The 21,042-nt window shown below is 39.1% G+C and overlaps 1 protein-coding gene across 1 annotated transcript in view; it reads left to right on the top strand.

Moving 5' to 3' along the window:
• The window catches only part of SLC15A5 (solute carrier family 15 member 5), a 105,578-nt gene that overhangs the window by 32,490 nt on the left and 52,046 nt on the right, over positions 1 to 21,042 (top strand). The window contains exons 4-5 of the mRNA XM_007527623.2: positions 4,900 to 5,120; positions 16,090 to 16,276. Of these exons, the coding sequence (XP_007527685.2) occupies positions 4,900 to 5,120; positions 16,090 to 16,276 (408 nt within the window). The remainder of the gene's footprint in view (positions 1 to 4,899; positions 5,121 to 16,089; positions 16,277 to 21,042) is intronic.

The following is a 21,042-nucleotide window of genomic DNA, read 5'->3' as shown; positions in this document are numbered from 1 at the left end:
GTACTATAAAAGGAAAGGTCTCACCCGAGTAATGAAGCTGAAGGGTTGTCATTCCACACGTGAAGTCTCTGGACACAGTCTGAGGTGAAGCATGTTGAGGTGGCAATCGTTGCGTTGGTTAGGTTGTGATCGGCGGATGCAATATTATTTGGTTTGGATTGGGAGATGCATACGGGAAAGTGGGCCCTATCCAAGGGTTCCAGGACTGGGGGAAGTAGGGGCTCTATAGTGGAGATGTGAGGTTCCTGCTGTCTTAGGGTTCCAAAAGACAATCGATAGTTAATGTTATCATCACATTATTTGTTAATTGGGTTAACTTTGAAAAGTCCTTTTGTTATGGTTTGCTGTACAGTATCCAGTATCTTGTATATAGTTGTGCTATTGGATGCTTCTAATCTACTTGGTCTAGGCTTTTGAGAGAGTCCGCATATCAAATACACAGCCTATATATTAAAAAGATTCAGTTTGTGTTTTGAAAAACTTTGAGACATACAATTGATTTTCCCCCTCTCATATTAATTAACTACTGATTTATATGTCTACATTTTGCTAGGAGTGTACATAAACACCATTACCACCACCAAAAGACTGTGACCCATCCCTCCCGCCCACTCCCACCCCCAACTGGCCCAGGAAGCTGCATGTCTACCCCTCACCACAGGGTTTTTACTTTGGTGCCCTACTTACAATTTGATCAGGTCCTGCTTTTAGTTTCCCTTTCAGATCTTCTTAGTCAACTTCTGTTGATGAGTGGGATCATCCCATACTCATCTTTATCTTTCTGACTTAGCTCACTTAACATAATTCCTTCTAGCTCTGTCCAAGATGGGTCAGAGAAGGTGGGTTCATTGTTCTTGATAGCTGCATAGTATTCCATTGTATATATATATACCACAGCTTTCTCAGCCACTCATCTGTTGTTGGGCACCTGGGTTGCTTCCAGGTTTTAGCTATTATGAATTGTGCTGCTATGAACATAGGAGTACACACCTCTTTTTGGTTGGGTGTTATGGAGTCCTTGGGGTATAACCCCAGGAGAGGAATTACTGGATCATATGGAAGGTCCATGTCTAGCCTTCTGAGAGTTTTCCAGACTGCTCTCCACAGAGGCTGTACCAATTTACATTCCCACCAGCAATGTAAAAGGGTTCCTCTGTCCCCACAGCCTCTCCAGCTTTTGTTGCTGCTGTCCTTTTTGATGTATGCCATTCTTACAGGAGTGAGGTGGTATCTTAGTGTTGTCTTAATTTGCATTTCCTGACAATCAGTGACCTAGAGCAGTTTTTCATATGTTTGTTAGCCTTTTGGATCTCCTCTGAGGTGAATGTTTTGTTCATATCCTCTGCCCATTTTGGGATGGGTTCATTTGCTTTTTTGGTGCTAAGTTTGCTGAGCTCTTTATATATTTTGGTGATTAATTTCTTGTCTGATGTCTGGCATGTGAAGATCTTCTCCCATTCTGTGAGGGGTCTCTCTGTTTGTTTAATAGTTTCTTTGGATGTGCAGAAGCTTTTCAATTTGATGTAGTCCCATTGGTTTGTTTCTGCTTTAGTCTTCCTTGCAATTGGGTTTGATTCATCAAAGATGTCCTTGAGGTGTATGTGGGAAAGTGTTTTACCAATGTTTTCCTCTAAGTATTTGATTGTTTCTGGTCTGACATCTAGGTCTTTTCTTGTGTTTCTTTCTATGCGTGTTTAACCCAGTGCGCCACCATCTGGCCCCCATGATTATTTTTTTTTGAGGCTGAGTCTATTTGATATCCCCAAATTATCTGTATAGAAAGGTCTGCAGTATTAATCCAAGGTGTGATATAGATGCTTTAAAAACAGAAAAATCTTCCTAACTCTCTCTATTTGAAATTAAAAGGAAAAAAAATCTGCCATAACCACTGGAATCATGCAGGTGTAAAGCCCCAGCACCAAAATAATGATCACAATAGTAATAGTAATAATAATAATAGTAATAGTAATAATAAATAAGGGGGCAGGTGGTGATGCACTTGGTTGAGGGGAGGACGTGTTACAATGTGCAAGAACTCAGGTTCAAGCCCCTAGCCCGTACCTGAAGGAGGAAAGCTTTGTGAGTGGTGAAGCAGGGCTACAGATGCCTTTCTTCCTCCCTCTTCCCTCTTGATTCCTATGCCTTTATACAATAAATTAGCTAATTAAATTGAAAATAAATAAATATGATGACTAAAAAAGAAAAATAATAAAATTAAAATGTCAAGATTTCTATTTTATGCCTTTAATTTTATTCTTGGTGTATTTATTTTTCTTTTCTACATGGATATTGAACACGATATTTGAGACATTTTTAAATTGATGTTGTAATAGTTATTTTAAGAAACACTAAGCTACCTCTTTAAAAATAATATGAGAATAATATTTAACTTTTAGTAAGATTTCAGGTGTCAATTTATCATGCACTAACAGCAGCCCCTAACTTATCTTGCAACAAATAGTCATTTTTATGCAAAAGCAAATAGTGAGTTGAAAACATATTTACTATATACCCCTGAATTGAAAAATAAAATGGGTGGATGAGAAGAATTATCCTTGCAAATAGTCTTATATCCTTAAAATGGTTCTTATTTCATAATAAAGCCTATGTGAAAGCATAAAATTGGACAAAAGTTAGGGGAAAAAAACCTTACTAACACCACAGAAATGTTTTACAGGAGTTGGACAGAGAACAGGCTAATAATCAAGAGAAGCATAAGCTAAGCCTCCTAGCTCAGACCAGTTCAATTTCAGTCTCTAGACTGTTCATCAAGGCATTCTCTGTTCTCATCTCACTAAACCCCCTTACAACTTGGAAAGTCTTAAAGGATTAGCTCTTTTAGGAATAATAAAGAGATGTCTCTGTTATGTCTTTCTTAAGAGAAACACACCTTGGTGATGTTCTCCTTGGTTCTCCATCTGTCTCTGGCAATGGTGACTGTGGTATGAGCCCTCTTCTATAAGCTATTATCCCTTCAGACTTCCACCTGACCTAAACACACATCACAGAGGCCACTAAAGAGCCATTGCTGTCATCATTCTTGGCCATTACCAATTAGGACAGGATTTGATTCAGTGACTCAGAGGTGAAAGGCTCCATATTCAATTACTATGTCCTCAGCTTCTTTAATTAATCAAAAGTTGGCATAATAGGTCTAGTATAACTCTTAAAGAGAAGACTAGCCCAAATCAATATAATTGCTCTATAACCATAAAAAATATGAATAAGTACTTTTTACTTAAATATAAAAACCAATGCTCTGTGGTATTTCTTTCAACTAAGATTTCACTCTAGGAAACTTGAACACATCAAAATGATAATCTATACTTGGGAGAAAGTCAAATATATTCTTGCTTTTTATACCATTACCCTGTAACTATGTTCTACTGCCTAAATAACTTGTGAAAGTATTTCTCTGGTTAAAGGGGGTGTTGTGAACCAATTGTATAGATCAAGATAGTGCAGACTATACATGGGTATTTTATTTTATTTTTTCATTTGTTTTTGCCATCAGTGTTACTGCTGGGGCTTGGTGCCTGCACAATGAATCCACAGCTTTTGGTGGCCATTTTTCTTTTCTTTTCTTTCCTTTTCTCTTCTTCTCTTTTCTTTCTTTCTCTCTTCCTTCTTCTCTTTTAGTTTGATAACACAGAGAGAAATTGAGTGGGAAGAGAGAGACAGAGAGGGAGAGAGAAAGACAGATACCTGTAGACCTGCTTCACCACTTGTGAAGTTCCCCCTCTACTCCTGCCTGCCTAGACCCTGTGCATGGTAATGTGTGTGATCAACAGGGCGTGCCACTACCCTGCCACTACACTTGGGTATCTTATTTGTCATCATATCAGGAAGTCCTAATAGACTCAAAAAAAAAAAAAAAAAGACAAAATCTGAAAGATCACTAGAGAAACAAGGTTGCAAATTACTGGCAATAAAAAGACAGTCATCTAAAACTAGAAAGAAACTACAAAAGCCATCTACTGAACTTTTAGTCCCATTATTAACATGCATAAGGTCATTTGAAAAGTTCAAAGCAGGGGGCCAGGCAGTAGTGCAGTAGGTTAAGCAAACATGGTGCAAAGCACAAGGACCAGCCTAAGGATCCCAGTTGGAGCCCCTGGCTCTCCACCGGCAGGTGGGTCACTTCACAAGTGGTGAAGCCCGTCTGCAGGTGTCTATCTTTCTCTCCTCCTCTCTGTCTTTCCCATCTCTCTTGATTTCTCTCTGTCCTATCCAACAACAACAACATCTATAACAACAATAACAATAACAACCACAACAAGGGCAACAAAATGGGAAAAATAGCCTCCAGGAGCAGTGGATTCATAGTGCTGGCTCTGAGCCCCAGTGATAATCCTGGATTCCAAACAAAAAAAAAAGGAAAAGGAAAAGTTTAACCTTATGTCTAAAACTCAAGGTTAAAGTCCTTCATCTTCATGTCAAAATATAAAACCACCCTCTACTTGACAAGTGACATAAAGATTATCTATATAACAGATTATATGAAAAAATAGTTTTTTGTGCTAAGGCTGTAAAAGCAAGTTCAGGTTGCTGTCTTCATAAATGAATTAAAGTTAGAGACTTCTGAGAAAGTCAAAAATCTCTTACTATGGTGTTTCATTTTTGATAACTTCCTTCCCTTTTTAATATGTTTTCATTGATCTTATCTTTTTTCATTTTTTATATTAGCTGTCAGGCACCACCTTGGGCTAGTCACCAGGAAGCCAGAACCCTTGTCAGAAGCTTGTTCCTTTGAACTCACGCCCATGGGTGCAATAACCTCTTTAGTGATTTTACTGCCCTTCATTCTTGCAATTGTCATTTTTCTTATTGACACATTGAAAAACTGAAGAGCAATTATTTTACTAATAGATAATAGATAATGTCTCTAATTATTTTCAGGTTCCTCCCACCTGACAATCTTTAGGGTGTTTGCTAATATTCTGAAAACATACTGTCGGCCATATTGCAACCTTGGCAGAAATACAACACCCTGGTCAGACCACGCCAAGGAGAAAAATTGTGGCGGTTCCAGTGAGTTCCACGTGGAAGGCACTACATTTGTCTTCACCTTTCTCCCACTATTCACTTTTCAGATTATTTATAGAATGTGCATTATGCAGGTAAGGATATCAAATTGTTTTCCAACAGCAATGAAGTGACTAAATGTTAAAATTGCAAATAAGTATTTCTTTTCTCCCAGACAATTGTGTCCTATAAATGTCACCAGGTAGTTAGCCTATCAAGATGTCTGATCATTGCAGACTCTAACTTCAAGAGCTAAGTGGTAGGCAGCGGCATACCTTAGAATAGGAAAATTGGTAGCTCAGTGTGTTAAGCGCTGGTGGTACAAAGTACAAGAACTGGCGTAAGGATCCCGGTTCAAGCCCCTGGCTCTCCACCTGTAGGGGAGTCGCTTCACAAGTTGTGAAGCAGGTCTGCAGGTGTCTATCCTCTCTTCCTCTCTGTCTTCCCCTCCTCTCTCCATTTCTCTCTGTCCTATCCAACAATGACAACAACAATAATAACTACAACAATAAAAAATAACAAGTGCAACAAAAGGGAATAAATAAATATTTTTAAAAAATGGGAAAATCTTAGCAGAACTCTTTTCCATCTAAGTTTTATAGGCATCTTAGTGACACAAGTCCACTTACAAGGAAGACAAAAACAAAAATAAACCAGTGGCATTACATCAAATTGAAAAGCTTTTGCACAGCAAAAGAAGCCAATACCCAAACAAAGAGACTCCTCAGTGAATGATATTTACATGCCATACATCAGAAAAAAAGGCTAATAACCAAAATATATAAAGAGTTCACCAAACTCAACAACAAAAAAACAAATGACCCAATCCAAAAGTGGGGAGAGGATATGAACAGAATATTCACCATAGAAGATATCCAAAAAGCCAACAAGCATGAAAAACATGCTCCAAGTCATTGATTGTCACAGAAATGCAAATAAAGACAATCAGATACCACTTCACTCCTACGAGAATGTTGTACATCAGATAGGATAGTAACGATAATTGTTGGACAAGTTGTATGTGTGTGCGTGTGTGTGTGTGTGTGTGTGTGTGTGTGTGTATGTGTGTGTGTGGGGGGGCGGGCTGGTGGGAATGTAAGTTGGTCCAACCCCTGTGGAGAGCAGTCTGAAGAACTCTCAGAAGCCTAGAAAAGGACCTACCCAAGAACTGCAATTCCTCTCCTGAAAATAAATCCTAAGGAATCAAGCACATTCATCCAAAAAAAAGAAAAAATCTGTGTATACCTATGTTCATAGATGCACAATTTGTAATAGCTCAAACCTGGAAGCAACTTAGGTGTCCAACAACAGAGGAGTGGCAGAGAAAGTCATGGTATATATTCCCAATGGAATACTACTCAGAATGATGAATTCACCAACTCATCTTCTTCACCTAATCTTGGATGGAATTTCACAGAATCCTGTTAAGTGAGATAAGATAAGCCAAGAAAAGAGGGATGAATAAGGAATGATATCATTCATGGACAAATATTGAGAAATAAGGACAGAAGGGGAAACACAAAGTTAAACTTGGACTGGGTTTGATATATTGCACCTAATTAAAGGACTCGGAGGTGGGGGTTGGCTTTCAAATCCTAGTGCCTCATGGTGGAGGAGAACCTAAGATGGGGTGAAAGCGTTTTACAGAAAACTAAGAAATTTTACACATGTACCAAAAATTGCATTCACTATAAACCATTAATCCTCCCAATTGAAAAAAAAATAGTAGAAATGCCTTTTAATAGGTACAGACAATACTGTAGTGTATAGCACACAACAGATACCAAATCTATGTATAATTATAAGACTTCCTTTAGCCAGTGTTTTTGCCATCCTGCTTCATTAAATCTTTAAAAGTGATATTAACAATTAACTGGGGGTCGGGCGGTGGCGCAGTGGGTTAAGCGCATGTGGCGCAAAGCACAAGGACCAGCGTAAGGATTCCAGTTCGAGCCCCAGGCTCCCCACCTGCAGGAGAGTCGCTTCACAGGCGGTGAAGCAGGTCTGCAGGTGTCTATCTTTCTCTCTCCCTCTCTGTCTTCCCCTCCTCTCTCCATTTCTCTCTGTCCTATCCAACAACAAACATCAACAATGGCAATAATAATAACCACAACGAGGCTACAACAACAAGGGCAACAAAAAGGGGGGAAAAATGGCCTCCAGAAGCGGTGGATTCATGGTGCAGGCACCGAGCCCAGCAATAACCCTGGAGGGAAAACAAACAAACAATTAACTAAATCCATTGATCCAAGTGCTACCTCCACTGTATTATTTAAGTATAAATCTGAACAAGTAAGCAATTCTCTTCTCATCACTGTTATTTCCTTGGTGAATCAACTCCTCTGTTGTGGAAGAAGCCAGAGGAAAAACACAAAGTCCAATGCACCTTTTATAAAAACATGTGAATTAATTTATTTTTTAAATGGAGTAATGGTCAACAACCAAGTTGCTTAGAAAGGACTAGAAATTACTTTGAAGAAATCAGTGACTCTTTCTAAATTTCTCAACTTGAAATTTAGAAGGCCAACAATAGCATTATAGTCACAAATCATGAAATAATAGAGCTGGATAGAAACCTAGAGGTGACTTTACTCAACTCAACCTCACCTTTTTTTAAAATATTATTAGTTATTTAATTGAGGTAACACATTGGTTTACAAGATTGTATAGTGTTTCAAGAGCATTTTTCACACTTCAAAACTACGTTGTATTACTACAGCCATCACCATAGTATCCCATTGTGTACATAAAACACATCTTTTTATTTCTTTTCTATGAGTCTGGACCTTACATGTGGATGACCCACTATTCCCAGGCCAAGCTTTTTATCCATTTCTATTATTTTAGAGAGTGAGTGAGTGAGTGAGTAAGTGAGTGAGTAGAGAGAGACATTCACTGTCCATGAAGCTATGCTGGTTACATCCATAATGTGCTCAGGGCTTGAACCCAGGCCCTCCTGCATGCTCTATTGGTGAGCAAAGTCCCTGATCTATGACACCTCTACTTTATCCACCTATTTGCCATTGGAAATTTAGATTATTTGCATATGTTGCTTTTAGAATCCTGAGAAGTCTCCATACTTAGTCCAGCCAAAGTAGATTGCATTCCCACCAATACTGCACAAGAGAGGGCTCCTTTTTCTCTGCAGCCTCACCAACACTTGCTTTTTTGTTGTCTGTGGTCTTTGATGATTCTCACAGATGTGATGTGTGATCTTATTGTAGTCTAGATTTGCATTCCCACGATAACAAACAGGCATTATTTCACATGCTTATTAGTCATGTGTATACCTTCTTTGGAGATCTATCTATTCATCTTGTCTTTTCATGTTTTATGATCAACTATTTCATTTGTTTAAGAGAGAACTAAGACTCAGAAAAAAAATAACAGATTCAGAGAGGGTAGGTGGTTAAGTCACATAGTTAGTAGTAGTGAAAGGAAAAGGGAAATCTCTCTAACCCAGGAGTTAGCAAAATTTTATCTATGGACAAAATCTAATTCACTACCTTTTTGTCTTATTTTTTACCGGCTAAAAAGAGTTTTGCATTTTTATTCTGTTCAAAAAATAAGAATTAAATACTTGTGACACATGAAAATTACATAAAGTTCAAAATTCAGTGTTCACATAGTTTAACTGACATACACCCACTTTTCATTTGTCTTTCATGTTATATCTGTCTGTGTAGGCAAACAGAAAGTGTTTAGATGCAACAGAATTCATCCACCCATGTACCTGTGGAAAATTTTATTGTCTGTCTCATTACAGAAAATTTTGCTGATTTGTGCTCTACGCAATACACAAAAATCAAACTGATTTAGCAGATTAACCTTTCCTCATAATTTTGTAATAGTAGCTGACCAGAAAACACAGGAATAGCACCCACATATCTGGTTGCTAGTTTCATAAAAGCATACTGAAATGGCAAAGTTAATCATAAATACAAAATTACCAAATGGTTCGCTGCAAGCCTCAAACTTTCTAGGCAAAAAAGAACAAAATCATGAATGCTTTTATCTTATTTCAGCAAAACCTGACATTTCTTTTAACTAAACCTGAGTTTTCTCTGCAAGCTGCCACACATTTTTTTCAATTTGACATAAATCATAATAAACTTGAATGAACCTCATTGAATCTATATACCCAGTTGACTGCAAATAACCTACTTTTAACATTTATCTATTACTTATATAGTGATGACTTTGTAGCATTTAAATTAATCCACATAGCAAATCTATATAACACATACAGTCCCTCTCCACTTCACTCTTTGACTTTCATAGCTTCACTCTATCAAGATTTTTTTCAAATATATCCATTCATTAGAGGGCTGGACAGTAGCGCAACGGGTTAAGCACACATGGTTTGAAGCACAAGGACTGGCTTAAGAATCCCTGTTAGACCCCCAGCTCCCCACCTGCATGGGGGTCACTTCACAAGCAGTGAAGCAGGTCTGCAGGTGTCTGTCTTTCTCTCTCCCTCTTTGTCTCCCCATCTCTCTCAATTTCTCTCTGTCCTATCCAACAATGATGATAACAATAACAACAATAATAATAACAACAATGATAAACAAGGGCAACAAAAGGGGAGAAAATAGCCTCCAGGAGTAGTAGATTTGTAGTGCAGGCACTGAGCCCCAGTGATAACTCTGGAGGCAAAATAAAATAAAATATATGCATATATACATTCATTAAAAAGTTGATTGAGACAGTGAAAATGATAACAGAGCCTGATCAGTTGTCTGATCACACCCCTGTATTATAATTACAATTAAAATTACTGTACTTATGGACTTTAGGCCCCTGTCCCCTACAAATCCTTCAAGGCTAGGTGCAGCCACTTGACCACTCCTTGTGTTTCAGGGTCTCTCTCTGGTGGGGGTGATCTCCAGGGGAAAGGTAACAGACTGGTTCTTTCTCGCTCAAGACAGGGGTGACACAAAGTAAAAGATACCAGGGAGATCCTCAGCGTGTTAACTCAGAACTCAGAACTCATTTGTTAGCAAGGTAGACATGAGTTAAATAGAAAAACAAACGAAGGGAATATTACTGAAATATGTCAGAAATTACAGGTTTCTTAATGGTCGGCATGCCCCTAAGGAAGGGGGCTGGTATGACAGGAATTGAGATACAAGACAGTTATTCTCCATGACACAAGCAACTTAATTATCCAAAGGTATTTGAGAGAAGCATAGGGGTTAAACCCATAGGGTGAGACAGAGAGAAGATGCATATCAAAAAGCCATATAGTTTGGAATTTCTCTTGTCTGGGGATCTGAGGTGTGTGATGAAGTGTGTGATAAGGTGTGTTCTTCTGTGATCAGAAGGTGACTTTGAATAAGTGAATCTGCGGCCATGTGGCCTGCAGTTAATGGAGGGAAGTACTGGGGTTTCTGTGGGCTTGAGAGTCAAGAAGGAAAGAACCAAGTCTGAGTTTCCCCCCTTATGCTCACCTCGGTTGAGAGAGACTTATCAAGAGGTTATCTTCTCAGACCTCCATCCAAGGACAGGGGTGGTTCTCCCTAAGCTCTATCAGGCTTACACATAGTCCCAACACTTGTGTGTTTGAAATCGGGTGTGGGGAAACCAAGCCAGTCAGAGAGTGTTTCTCTCATACACGCTTCTACATTGGTACACATTGGAAGCATCTTTGCTCCTCTAAGTGTTGCCATTTCTGAGAATCTTTATCTAAGCCCCACAATGACTCCTAAACATGCTGCTTCTTCTCAGCCTTCTGATGATGAAACTGAGCACCGAAGGAAGATGCTCACCAACCAGGAGAAGGTGAAACTCTTGGATATGATAAAAAATGGCAAGAAAAGTGTGGAGGTTGCCCACCATTACAACTTGAATGAGTCTACTATTTGCTCCATCCATAAAGATGAAAAGAACATCCATGCAACTGTCTCTTTCAGCAAGGAAGCAAAGCTGAAGGGGTGTGATTTCATGTCTAGAGGCCTCTAATTATATTTTAAAAACTGTATTTAGAAGGTTGTAAACAGGTTTTCTATGCTCTTACTATGAAAATAATCGATTCATAATTTAAAAATCCTACTTTGCAGTAGAGTCTGGAATTGATTAACCACAATAAATGAGGGACAAGTGTAGTATATTGTCCTTCTGAATATGAAGTAACTTACAACTTGCTCACTCATAACCATCCTGGCTCATGCCAACACCCACACTTTGCTATTACTACCCACAAGACCTCTCTTGTAGGTAAAAATTCCCTGATAGGGACTAGCCAGCTGTGCACCTGGTTGAGTGCGTTGAGTGCATATGTTATCATAAGCAAGAACCCAGGTTCAAGTCCCTAGTCCCCACCTGCAGGGGCATCCTCATAACAAATGAGGCAGTGGAGCTGGTGCCTCTCTGTCTCTCCCTCCCTCCCCCCCAATGTCTCTTTTTCTTATCAAATAAAAGTAATTAAAAAATAAACCTTAGTAGGTGAGGGGATATGGAGTGAACTGTAAATACCCATGTCCAGTAGAGAAGCAATTTCAGAAGTCACAATTCCCACCTTCTGATCCTACAAAAGAATTTTGCTCCATACTCCCAGCAGGGTAAACAACAGGGAACTTCCTAATGGAGGGGGGTGGGATACAGAACTCTAGTGGTGGGAACTGCAAGGAATTATACCCCTATTATCTTACAATCTTATAAATCAATATTAAATCACTAATAAAAATAAATCAATAAATAGACCTTGGGGGAGTAGGTAAAAGTGCATGTTACAGTGCACAAGGACCCAGGTTCAAGCTGCAAGTGTCTCTCTGTCCCTATCTATCTACCTACCTACCTATCTATCTATCTATCTCCCCATTCCCTCTCAATTTCTGTTTCTATCCAGTAAATACATCAGCAACTTTTTAAATGTTTTTTAAAGACTGATATAGAGCATATAGTTTTCAAATTTATACAAAGTAAAGTTAGGCCAGAAACTTAAAGAAAAAGAGGATGAGGATGTGCTTCTCAAGTCAGGTGAGGGGAGCTTCTCTTGAGAATGAGGTAGATTAGAATGAAATAATCACCTGTATAAAGTCAATCAAAGTACCAAGAATAAAACATCACGGGATTCCATATTTTAAATTTAGTAGCCATTATTGACCTTCAGTTCCAAGACATCCACTTAAAATATGTTGCTATGAAGGCCGGTGATGTTGCCATTTGACATTATTGGCCATTCAAAGGTGAAAATGAATCTCTATCGACAACAATTATTTCTGAATACTCAGAGGCTTGTATGAAATAAAAGTATTTAAAATTTTAAAAGGGGGATGATTTCAGAACTTGAAGCTGAGGCAAAAATGATTTCAAGCTTTCAAGACGCTGGGGCCTTCTCTTAGATTAGGCAATATATTAACATTGCTTCACTAAAGATTAATAGTACATTTGCCACATTATTAAGTTAACAGGTTTCTGTGTCTGTGATTCATGTTGATAATAACTTTATCCCTATTAACAATAGTTCTCATTTGGAATCAGTAACAGAAACTTCCAAGTGGTGCTGAGAGCCTTTTAGTCTTAGAGCAGATCTGCTGCCAGAACTTTTTGTTAAAAAAAAAAACTTTCCTTTTCCTCTAATTGGGAGATCCATGCTTTAAAATGTTATTGACCTAGGGCAGGACTAGTCAGTGTCCCTTACACTCTGTCGTCTGTACCCCATTGAACAATTCTTACTTGTAATTCTCAGGGTCAGACTGAAGATTGGAAGGTAAATGATTACCAAGACATATTTAACAGAGGTATACATAGTCTCAGTGACAGAGTGGTCCATTCCTGGGTGTCAGCAGTTAACATAATGAAGTGAGTGTTTATTTTACAACCGGTAGACTTGAAACAGCTCTATGTACTTATGTCAAACTCTCCTGTCCTCTCAAAGCACATCATTGGTAATAGAATGAGAACTGGTGAAGTGTTGAAGGAAGACATTTTCAGGGGGGTTTTGAGCAAGGCTACTCTCCCGGGATGGTGGTCAGACTTCAGAAGCCTCATATCCATGCATACATTTAAAGAGAAGGTTTGGAGAATCCACTCCTTGAATAGGAGACTTAGGTTGATTTTGTCTCCTAGGCTCTCACTTGCACTGTGAACTACTAAGAACTAAGACTTAGGTCTTGGTGTGATGTCTCTCTAAGGTAAAATCCATGTCTTGTTAGTCTAAAGCCCTGGATTCAGTCTCAAGAGCACCACACACACACACACACACACACACACACACACACACACACACACACACACACGCGCGCTGGTAATGACAGTGATGAAGGTGTGACAAATCCAACAAAACACTTCAACTAGAAGACACTCCTTGTACTGTGAATGTTGATTCTCAGTTTCTGATGTTATTATCTAGTAAGAGGTCTGCAAACATTGAAATTCATGAAAAGATTACAAGATAGGCAGTTTTAGTTTGTGGTGCAGCTATTTAAAAAAAATGAAATCGTAATACTATATCCCAGATTTGGGGTGGGGTATTGGATTTGTTGCTATTCTTTTTCATTTGTTTTTATTTTTAAAGTGTGTGTGTGTGTGTGTGTGTGTGTGTGTGTGTGTGTGTGTGTGTAGGAGCAGATCAACCAGACATACTTGAAAGAAAGGGAGGGAGAGAGACATCATAGCACCCCAGAGGCCCCTGGTGTCATGACACGTACCATGTGGTCACGAGTCATGAACCTGGGCTATGATTGCGACAAGGGAGGCATCCTACCTGGAGATCTGTTCCTCTGGCCCCTTTGTTTGTTTTTTAAATTTTTATTGGGGGGATTAATGGTTTATAGTAAATTTAAGTAAATGCAATTGTTGGTACATGTATAAGATTTCTCAGTTTTCTGCAAAACATTCTCACCCCCAACCTTGGTCTTCTTTCACCAAAATGCACCAGGACCTGAGAGCCGCCCCCCCCCCCCCACACTTTACTTTGGTGCAATACATCAAACCCAGCTCAAGTTCTGCTTTGTGTTTCTTTCTTCTGTTTCTTAACTTCTGTCTATGAGTGAGATCATCCCATATTCATCCTTCTCTTTCTGGATGATCTCACTTAACATGATTCTTTCAAGCTCCATCTAAGATAAAGTGAAGAAGGTGAATTCATCATTTTTAATAACTGTGTAGTATTCCATTGTATATATATCACAACTTTCTCAGCCACTCATCTTTGTTGGACACCTGGGTTGCTTCTGGGTTGGGGCAATAAGATTTTCTTCTGTTATGTTCAGCCCCTGTTTTAAATTTTATCAGTCACTTTATTATGCAGAACTTTTTCATCTAGTCCCTTTGTGATCCACTGACATCAGTTTGTTTAAAGGAGCTATACAGACACAAGAATGTTTTCTGGAATTGCTTCTTCATGCTACTTGGATTGTGCTAGACAAGCGGTCAATCCATGGAACAATGAAAACAACCTGCAAGGGCTGGGCAGTGGGGCACTGGGTTAAGTGCACATAGCACAAAGTGCAGGGACCTGAGCAAGGAACCCCCGGCTTTCCATCTACGGGGGGAGAGGGTCCCTTCATAAGTAGTGAAGTAGGTATGCAGATGTCTCTGTTTCTCTATCCCTCTCTATCTCTCCCTCCTCTCTCAATTTATCTCTGTCCTACTCAACAATAACAGCAGCAAAATAATAACAGCAGCAACAACAATGGGAAAAAAATGTCATCCAGGAGCAGTGGATTCATAGTGCAGGTCTCACGATAACAAAAGAAAAAGGAAAGAAAAGAAAAGAGCCTGCAACAATCTGTTTCAACACTGCCCCCCACCTTTTGGGGGGTGGGGGTCATTCTTATACAGTTTTATAAGAAAACAGAATGTACTTATTTTTTCATACTATGCTAGTACTTTTATTGAAGATTTATTTATTTCATGTTTGAGAGAGTGAGAGCGAGACATGTAGAGTGCCAGGGCTCAAATCCAGACCCTCAAATCCTCACACTCAAGGTTTGTGCACTTACTCACTGAGCCAGTCCCTGGCCACCAGAATGCTATTTAAAGTATCCTAGCCCTCAATTTTTTTCTTATCAGAAAATGCCCTTAGTACTTTCTACTATTTTTTTTGCTTTATTATTTTAATAGTCTGCTCACTTATGTGCATAACTTGTTTACAAAATAATAATAATATGTCACCCTAAGCAGAAAATGAGGGCCACTTTTACCCTCCATAGGAAAATTAAGAGGCTAAATGAAAAAAAAATCTCCATAAAGAATCAAGATGAGGGGGTCATGCAGTGGTGAACTGGGTTAAGCGCAGATAGTACTGAGCATAAGGGCCAGCAAAAGGATCCTTATTCCAGCCCACCAGATGCCCACCTATAGAAGGGTCACTCCATAAGTGGTTGAAGCAGGTGTGCAGGTGTCTCTCTTTCTCACTCCCTATCTTCCCCTCTCCTCTCCATTTTTCTCTGTCCTATCAAAAAAAAAAAAATGGCCACAGGAGCAGTGGATTCGCAGTGTTGGCACTGAGACCCAGCGATAACCCTGGAGGCAAAAAAAACAGTGTATGAAAATGAAATCTATGCACTTGAGAAAAAAAATAAATGATCAAGTCATCTCTAAGACTATAAGTATGGATGGAGGGAGGTGAGCTTGGGGTAGGCTTGCAGAACTTTGGTGGTAGGTGTGGTGTAGAACTATATCCCTGAAATTCCACAAGCTTCTAAACCATTATTAAATCACTAATAAAAATTTTATTATAATAATAATATTAATTTTTTATTATTAATAGTAGTATTATTACTACTGCCAGAGCCTTGCTCAGCTCTGGCTCATGGTGGTACAGGGGGATTGAACCTGGGACCTGGAAGCCTCAGGCATGAGAGTCTGTTTGCATGATCATTATGATATCTCCCCTGCCTACTAGTTAAAATTTTAAAGAAAGAAATGGTAGTATTATCAATAGACCAAACAGACCCCATACCAGCACCTTTCATAAGTGGACAGTGGGGACCTTGAAGATTGGCGGAGCACCAGCTATCACACCGAGCACTGAAGGACAAACGTCAGCTGGGGAGGCCACTTAATCCAAAGTTAACCACTGTCTTCATGTGCATTCATTTCCCCCTTGAAATACAGATTCCTTCAGGATACTACCTGCAGACCATGAATTCCAACCTGAACTGGGATGGATGTCTTCTGCCGGTCGCAGTAATGAGCATAGTCAGCACCCTGCCACCATTAATTCTGGCTCCGTGCTTGGAGTGTTTCAGCACCTTCCTGCTGCCCTCTCTGAGAGATGGATCATTTCTATCAGCCTGCATCAGTAAGTACAATTTAGCATCTTAAGCCAACTGTTTGCAATTCTTTTTAAAAACAAAAAACAAAATATTCTACTAACATCACAACTATGCTCTGGGGTAAGGCCCACTTCTCACAAACTGGAGAATAAAAGCAGCTTCTTCTATCTCTACCTAGCTACCTGCACCCCTCCCCTTATGCTTCCTCAGAGGACTCTTGACATTAAGATATGGTGAAATTTCCAACACCACAAAAGGATTCCCTCCTTCTTCAAGTAGGATGGTCCTGATCCCTCAATCAATATGGATTACATCTTAAAAATTAACACAGTCAGCAAGTATAAAAAAAACACAAGTCTATATTGGAGAATGCTAACTTCTGACCTAGTTATACTATTTATTAAAGCTATTATAATTTTTTAAAAAATCACATCTTCAACAGAGTACTTCTTCAGACAGGAGAGTGTATAGATATGATTTCCAAATACTTTTCCAACTGTATTGATATATAACTGATGGGTAGCAAGATAACATAGTGGTTACGAAAAAAAAGAGTTTCCTGGCTGAGGCTCTGTCTGCCCAGCTTTGATCCCCTGCACCACCATAAACCAGAGCTGAGCTCTGGTGGGAGAGACAGACAGACAAGGGCGGGGGGAGGGAAAGGAAGGTGCTATTTTATAAATGCTATATTATAAGCTTAAGAGGTAACAAAAAAAGAGAGAGAGATTGAGTATGATGATAGGAAGCACCCACAGGGTGCTGGGCAGTGGCCTACCCTGTTAGGCACACATATTACCGTGCACAAGCATCCGGGTTCGAGCCACCGGCAGGGGTGATACTTCACAAGCTGCAAATCAGGTCTGCATTTGTCTGTCTGTCTCCTTTTCTCTCCCTCCCTCCCCTCTCAATTTCTCTCTGTCCTATCCAATAAAATGGAAGAATAGCCTCTAGGAGCAGTGAATTCATAGTATGGGCACTGAGCCACATCAATAACCCTGGAGGCGAAACAAAAGGAAACACATAGAGGTCATAAAATGTTAAGCACAATAATGTCAGTTAACATAGTCTTTGCCTCATATGACTGCCATTGTGTAGTTGGTAAGGTTGTGAATATTAAAGTTCTATTCTCATTCTTAGAAAATATTTCATTTTTTAAAAATTTATTTATGAGAGAATCTCTGTTCTAGGTAGTGCTGGGGATCAAACTCAGAACCCTATGTTAGCAAATCCTACATTCTACCATAGCTCCCAGGAGGTTCCACTAGGCTTTTTGTTCGTTTTTGTTTTTCCAGAGTACTGCTCAACTCTGTTTAGGATGGTGCCAGGGATTGAACCTAAACTCTTTGGCGCCTTACGCTTGAAAGTCCTTTTGCATAACCATTATGCTCTCTCCTCTGCCCTGTTGTTGCATTTTAATGTGGAAAGTTTAGGACTTCTTACTCAGAACACAATAAACAATGGGGGGAAATAAGACCACTCCAGTTAAAACAGGAGAGAAGGAGCTGACATCCATTTTGCTCCCACTGTCTGCTGCTGAGTCCTGGTCCTTCAGACAACACCAGGGAACAAGAGGGCAAAGCCTGGCCCAGCAAAACAGGGCTCCAAAGAATCAAAGGTCTCCTTCTCAGCTCCAGCTGCCACTGAGTGGCTACACCGAGACCCTGAATAACCACTTATTTTTCTAATCTTTGAATTTGCTTATTTTGTTTCATGGAAGGGCATGCCCTAGATGAACTTCATGTCCCTTTGTTCTTAAGCCTTTTGAAATCATGGGGATGACATCAGTGCCTGGAGCACACAGTGAACATCATCAATGTTAGCTAGTGCTGTGAGTCATCACATGGAGGTGACAGGTCTAATGGTGGGGTGGCCATAAACACAAAGCAGAAAGAATTGAAGACTCTTAAGAAATACAGTGCAATGCTAACCGAATTTGTCACCTCCCCTTGAGATGTAATCCTATTAAAATATTCAAGGTCAAGACATCTAAAAGAATTTCTTCTAGTGGCTAATCTGTTCTCATTCTCAATTTGTCCTTTTCTAAAAGACCTACAGAGACTGTGTTGTATTCTAGCAGCTCACTATTTACTTATTTATTTATTTATTTATTTATTTATTTATTTATTTATTTATTTTGCTACCCCTCTGTTCATAGAAGTTATATTTTAGACTGAATCTTTTCTGGTATTTATCAAAACCACCATCAAGATCCCTTCAGTACACATTGCAGGGTAGATTTGTTTGGAAGGAAAGAACTCAGCTTAGTTTATGATAACTAAACTCATCATAGTTTATTCTGTTATCTTCAACTGTAGAGGTTTTAGTAGAAAGTTTTTTTTTTGTATGCCTTAAGACAATAACCCTGACATTATTGGTGGTATTCACTATAGTCAAACTGTGAATCTTAATAGGTTTCTGACAATCCTTAAATCCTAAAGAGCGGTTTTGTCTGCTTATGCTGAAACCCCTAATATAGAGTAATAGTGTCCAAGACTATTTAAACTGTATTTGAAAACACCAAGGAAAATAAGACATTTCACATATCTTCAGCAAATGAATTCAGAAAAAAATGGGAGTAAATCTATATTGAAAAATGCCAAAAACTTGAAAAGGATCAGGAAACTCACATCTGAGTTTTTAAGTTATTCTTAATCACTAAATTGTTATTTAAAAATCAAACTATTTTAGAAAAACATTCTTTCTTTCCCACTTTACTGGGTGGACTGATGGTTTACAGTTAACAGTAAAATATAGTGCTTGTTATATGTGTAACATTTCTCAGTTTTCTTTTTTTTTTTTTTAGATTTTATTTATTAATGAGAAAGATAGGAGGAGAGAGAAAGAACCAGACATCACTGGTACATGTGCTGCTGGAGATTGAACTTTGGACCTCAGGCTTGAGACTCCTGTTCTTTATCCACTGCACCACCTCCCAGACCACAATTTCTCAGTTTTCACTTAACACTCTAGCACTCCACCTAGGTCCTCCTCTGCCATCATTTTCCAGGACCTGAACACCACCCCTACTCCCACACTAGAGTCTTTTACTTTGGTGCCATACACCAACTCCAGTCCAAGTTCTGCTTTGAGTTTTTCCTTCTGTTCTTATTTAGAAAAACATGCTATATAACATGGTTGAAAGAACTACATTAGAGGAATTTTTTCCTGAAAATAAGGAGTCTTGAATAATTTTTAAATATGAGCAACTTCTATTGGCTAGTTCTCCATTCTGGGGTATTTGAAACTATGTCTACTCTTAAAGGCATGTCTTTCCAGATAGAGAATAATTAGAAATATCTAACACATTGGATGTTGCCAATAAACCAAGTTCTCTTCAAGACTGGTAATAAGACTTGTTGGGAAGGAAAAAGGGAAACAGAGGATCTTTTCCTCTGGGTACAGAATACTGTTAATTCAGATATTTCTTCTTTTTAATATTTATTTATTTATTTATTCTTCTTTGTTGCCCTTGTTGTTTTATTGTTGTAGTTGTTATTGATGTCATTGTTGTTGGATAGGACAGAGAGAAATGGAGAAGGGGAAGACAGAAGGGGGAAGAGAAAGATAGACACATGCTGACCTGCTTCACTGCTTGTGAAATGACCCCCCTGTAGATGGGGAGCCAGGGACTCAAACCGGGATCCTTAAGCTGGTCCTTGCACTTTGCACCACCTGCGCTTAACCCGCTATGCTACTGCCTGACTCCCGAATTCAGATATTTTTAACCCACACTCCACTCATTTATCCATGTACTTATTTGGCCACTTTTTTGTATAGGACTTTGTTGTGTGAATATATAAAATAGTGTTTTAAACTAAATGTTTGCTTATTTTTTTTTTTCAAATTCTGGTTATGATTATAAAGATCAGCAATTTTCACCACAACAAACGTAGGGTGATATTTGATAGTACTTTATGTAACAGAATCAGCCAAATACTAAAATGTCCTTGTATGTTGATCCCAGGTGCCTTGAAAATGTTAATCAAGTATAGAAGTCTATAACTTATTAACAAATATTTACATGTTCTTAATTTGAACCTAGGCACCTCTGTATGCATATACCATTTAACCACCTAATAAACTATCATAAAAATAATGTCATTTACGTCCAGGTCTTTTAACTCTAAAGACATTATTATTGTATTAGTTTTCTACTTCCCAGTCACACATCATTGTTTGACTACAGAAGTTAATTTATTAGTTTTAATTGGGAACCTGTACCATTATTTCTGATTGCCTCTATGAAGTGAATGGAAGAGCCCATTTGACATTTAAAAAAAATTATATTTATTTATTCCCTTTTGTTGCTCTTGTTTTATTGTTGTAGTTATTATTGATGTCGTTATTTTTGGATAGGACAGAGAGAAATGGAGAGAGGAGGGGAAGAGAAAGACATCTGCAGACCTGTTTCCCTGCAGGTGGGGAGCCAGGGGCTCGAGCCAGGGTCCTTATGCCGGTCCATTGTGCTTTAGCGCCACTTGCGCTTAACCCACTGTGCTACCGCCAGACTCCCAACACTTTCATGGGCAGTTGCTGTTTACTGTCCCCCACTCCTTCCTCACCCAGCCATTCCCCAACTATGGAGTGTTTGTTTAAGGAAGTCCCTGGTGCAGCCTGCCTGTGCCTAGTGCTTAATCTGGGAGGAGAATCACAGTTCAGGCCAAGAGTGAAGGATGAGGGCATCTCAGTTCATTCCAACTGGAAATTTAATCAAGATGAACATAAACTCACTGGCTCCGGGTAGGACGTGTGCTTTATGCGTGTGAGCCAGGTTCGGTTCGAGGCCCAGCTC

The sequence above is a fragment of the Erinaceus europaeus genome, chromosome 7 (genome assembly GCF_950295315.1).
Source record: "Erinaceus europaeus chromosome 7, mEriEur2.1, whole genome shotgun sequence".
NCBI classification, from domain to species: domain Eukaryota; kingdom Metazoa; phylum Chordata; class Mammalia; order Eulipotyphla; family Erinaceidae; genus Erinaceus; species Erinaceus europaeus.
Note: the sequence above shows the minus strand (reverse complement) of the source record. Positions and strands in the feature narration are given on the sequence as shown.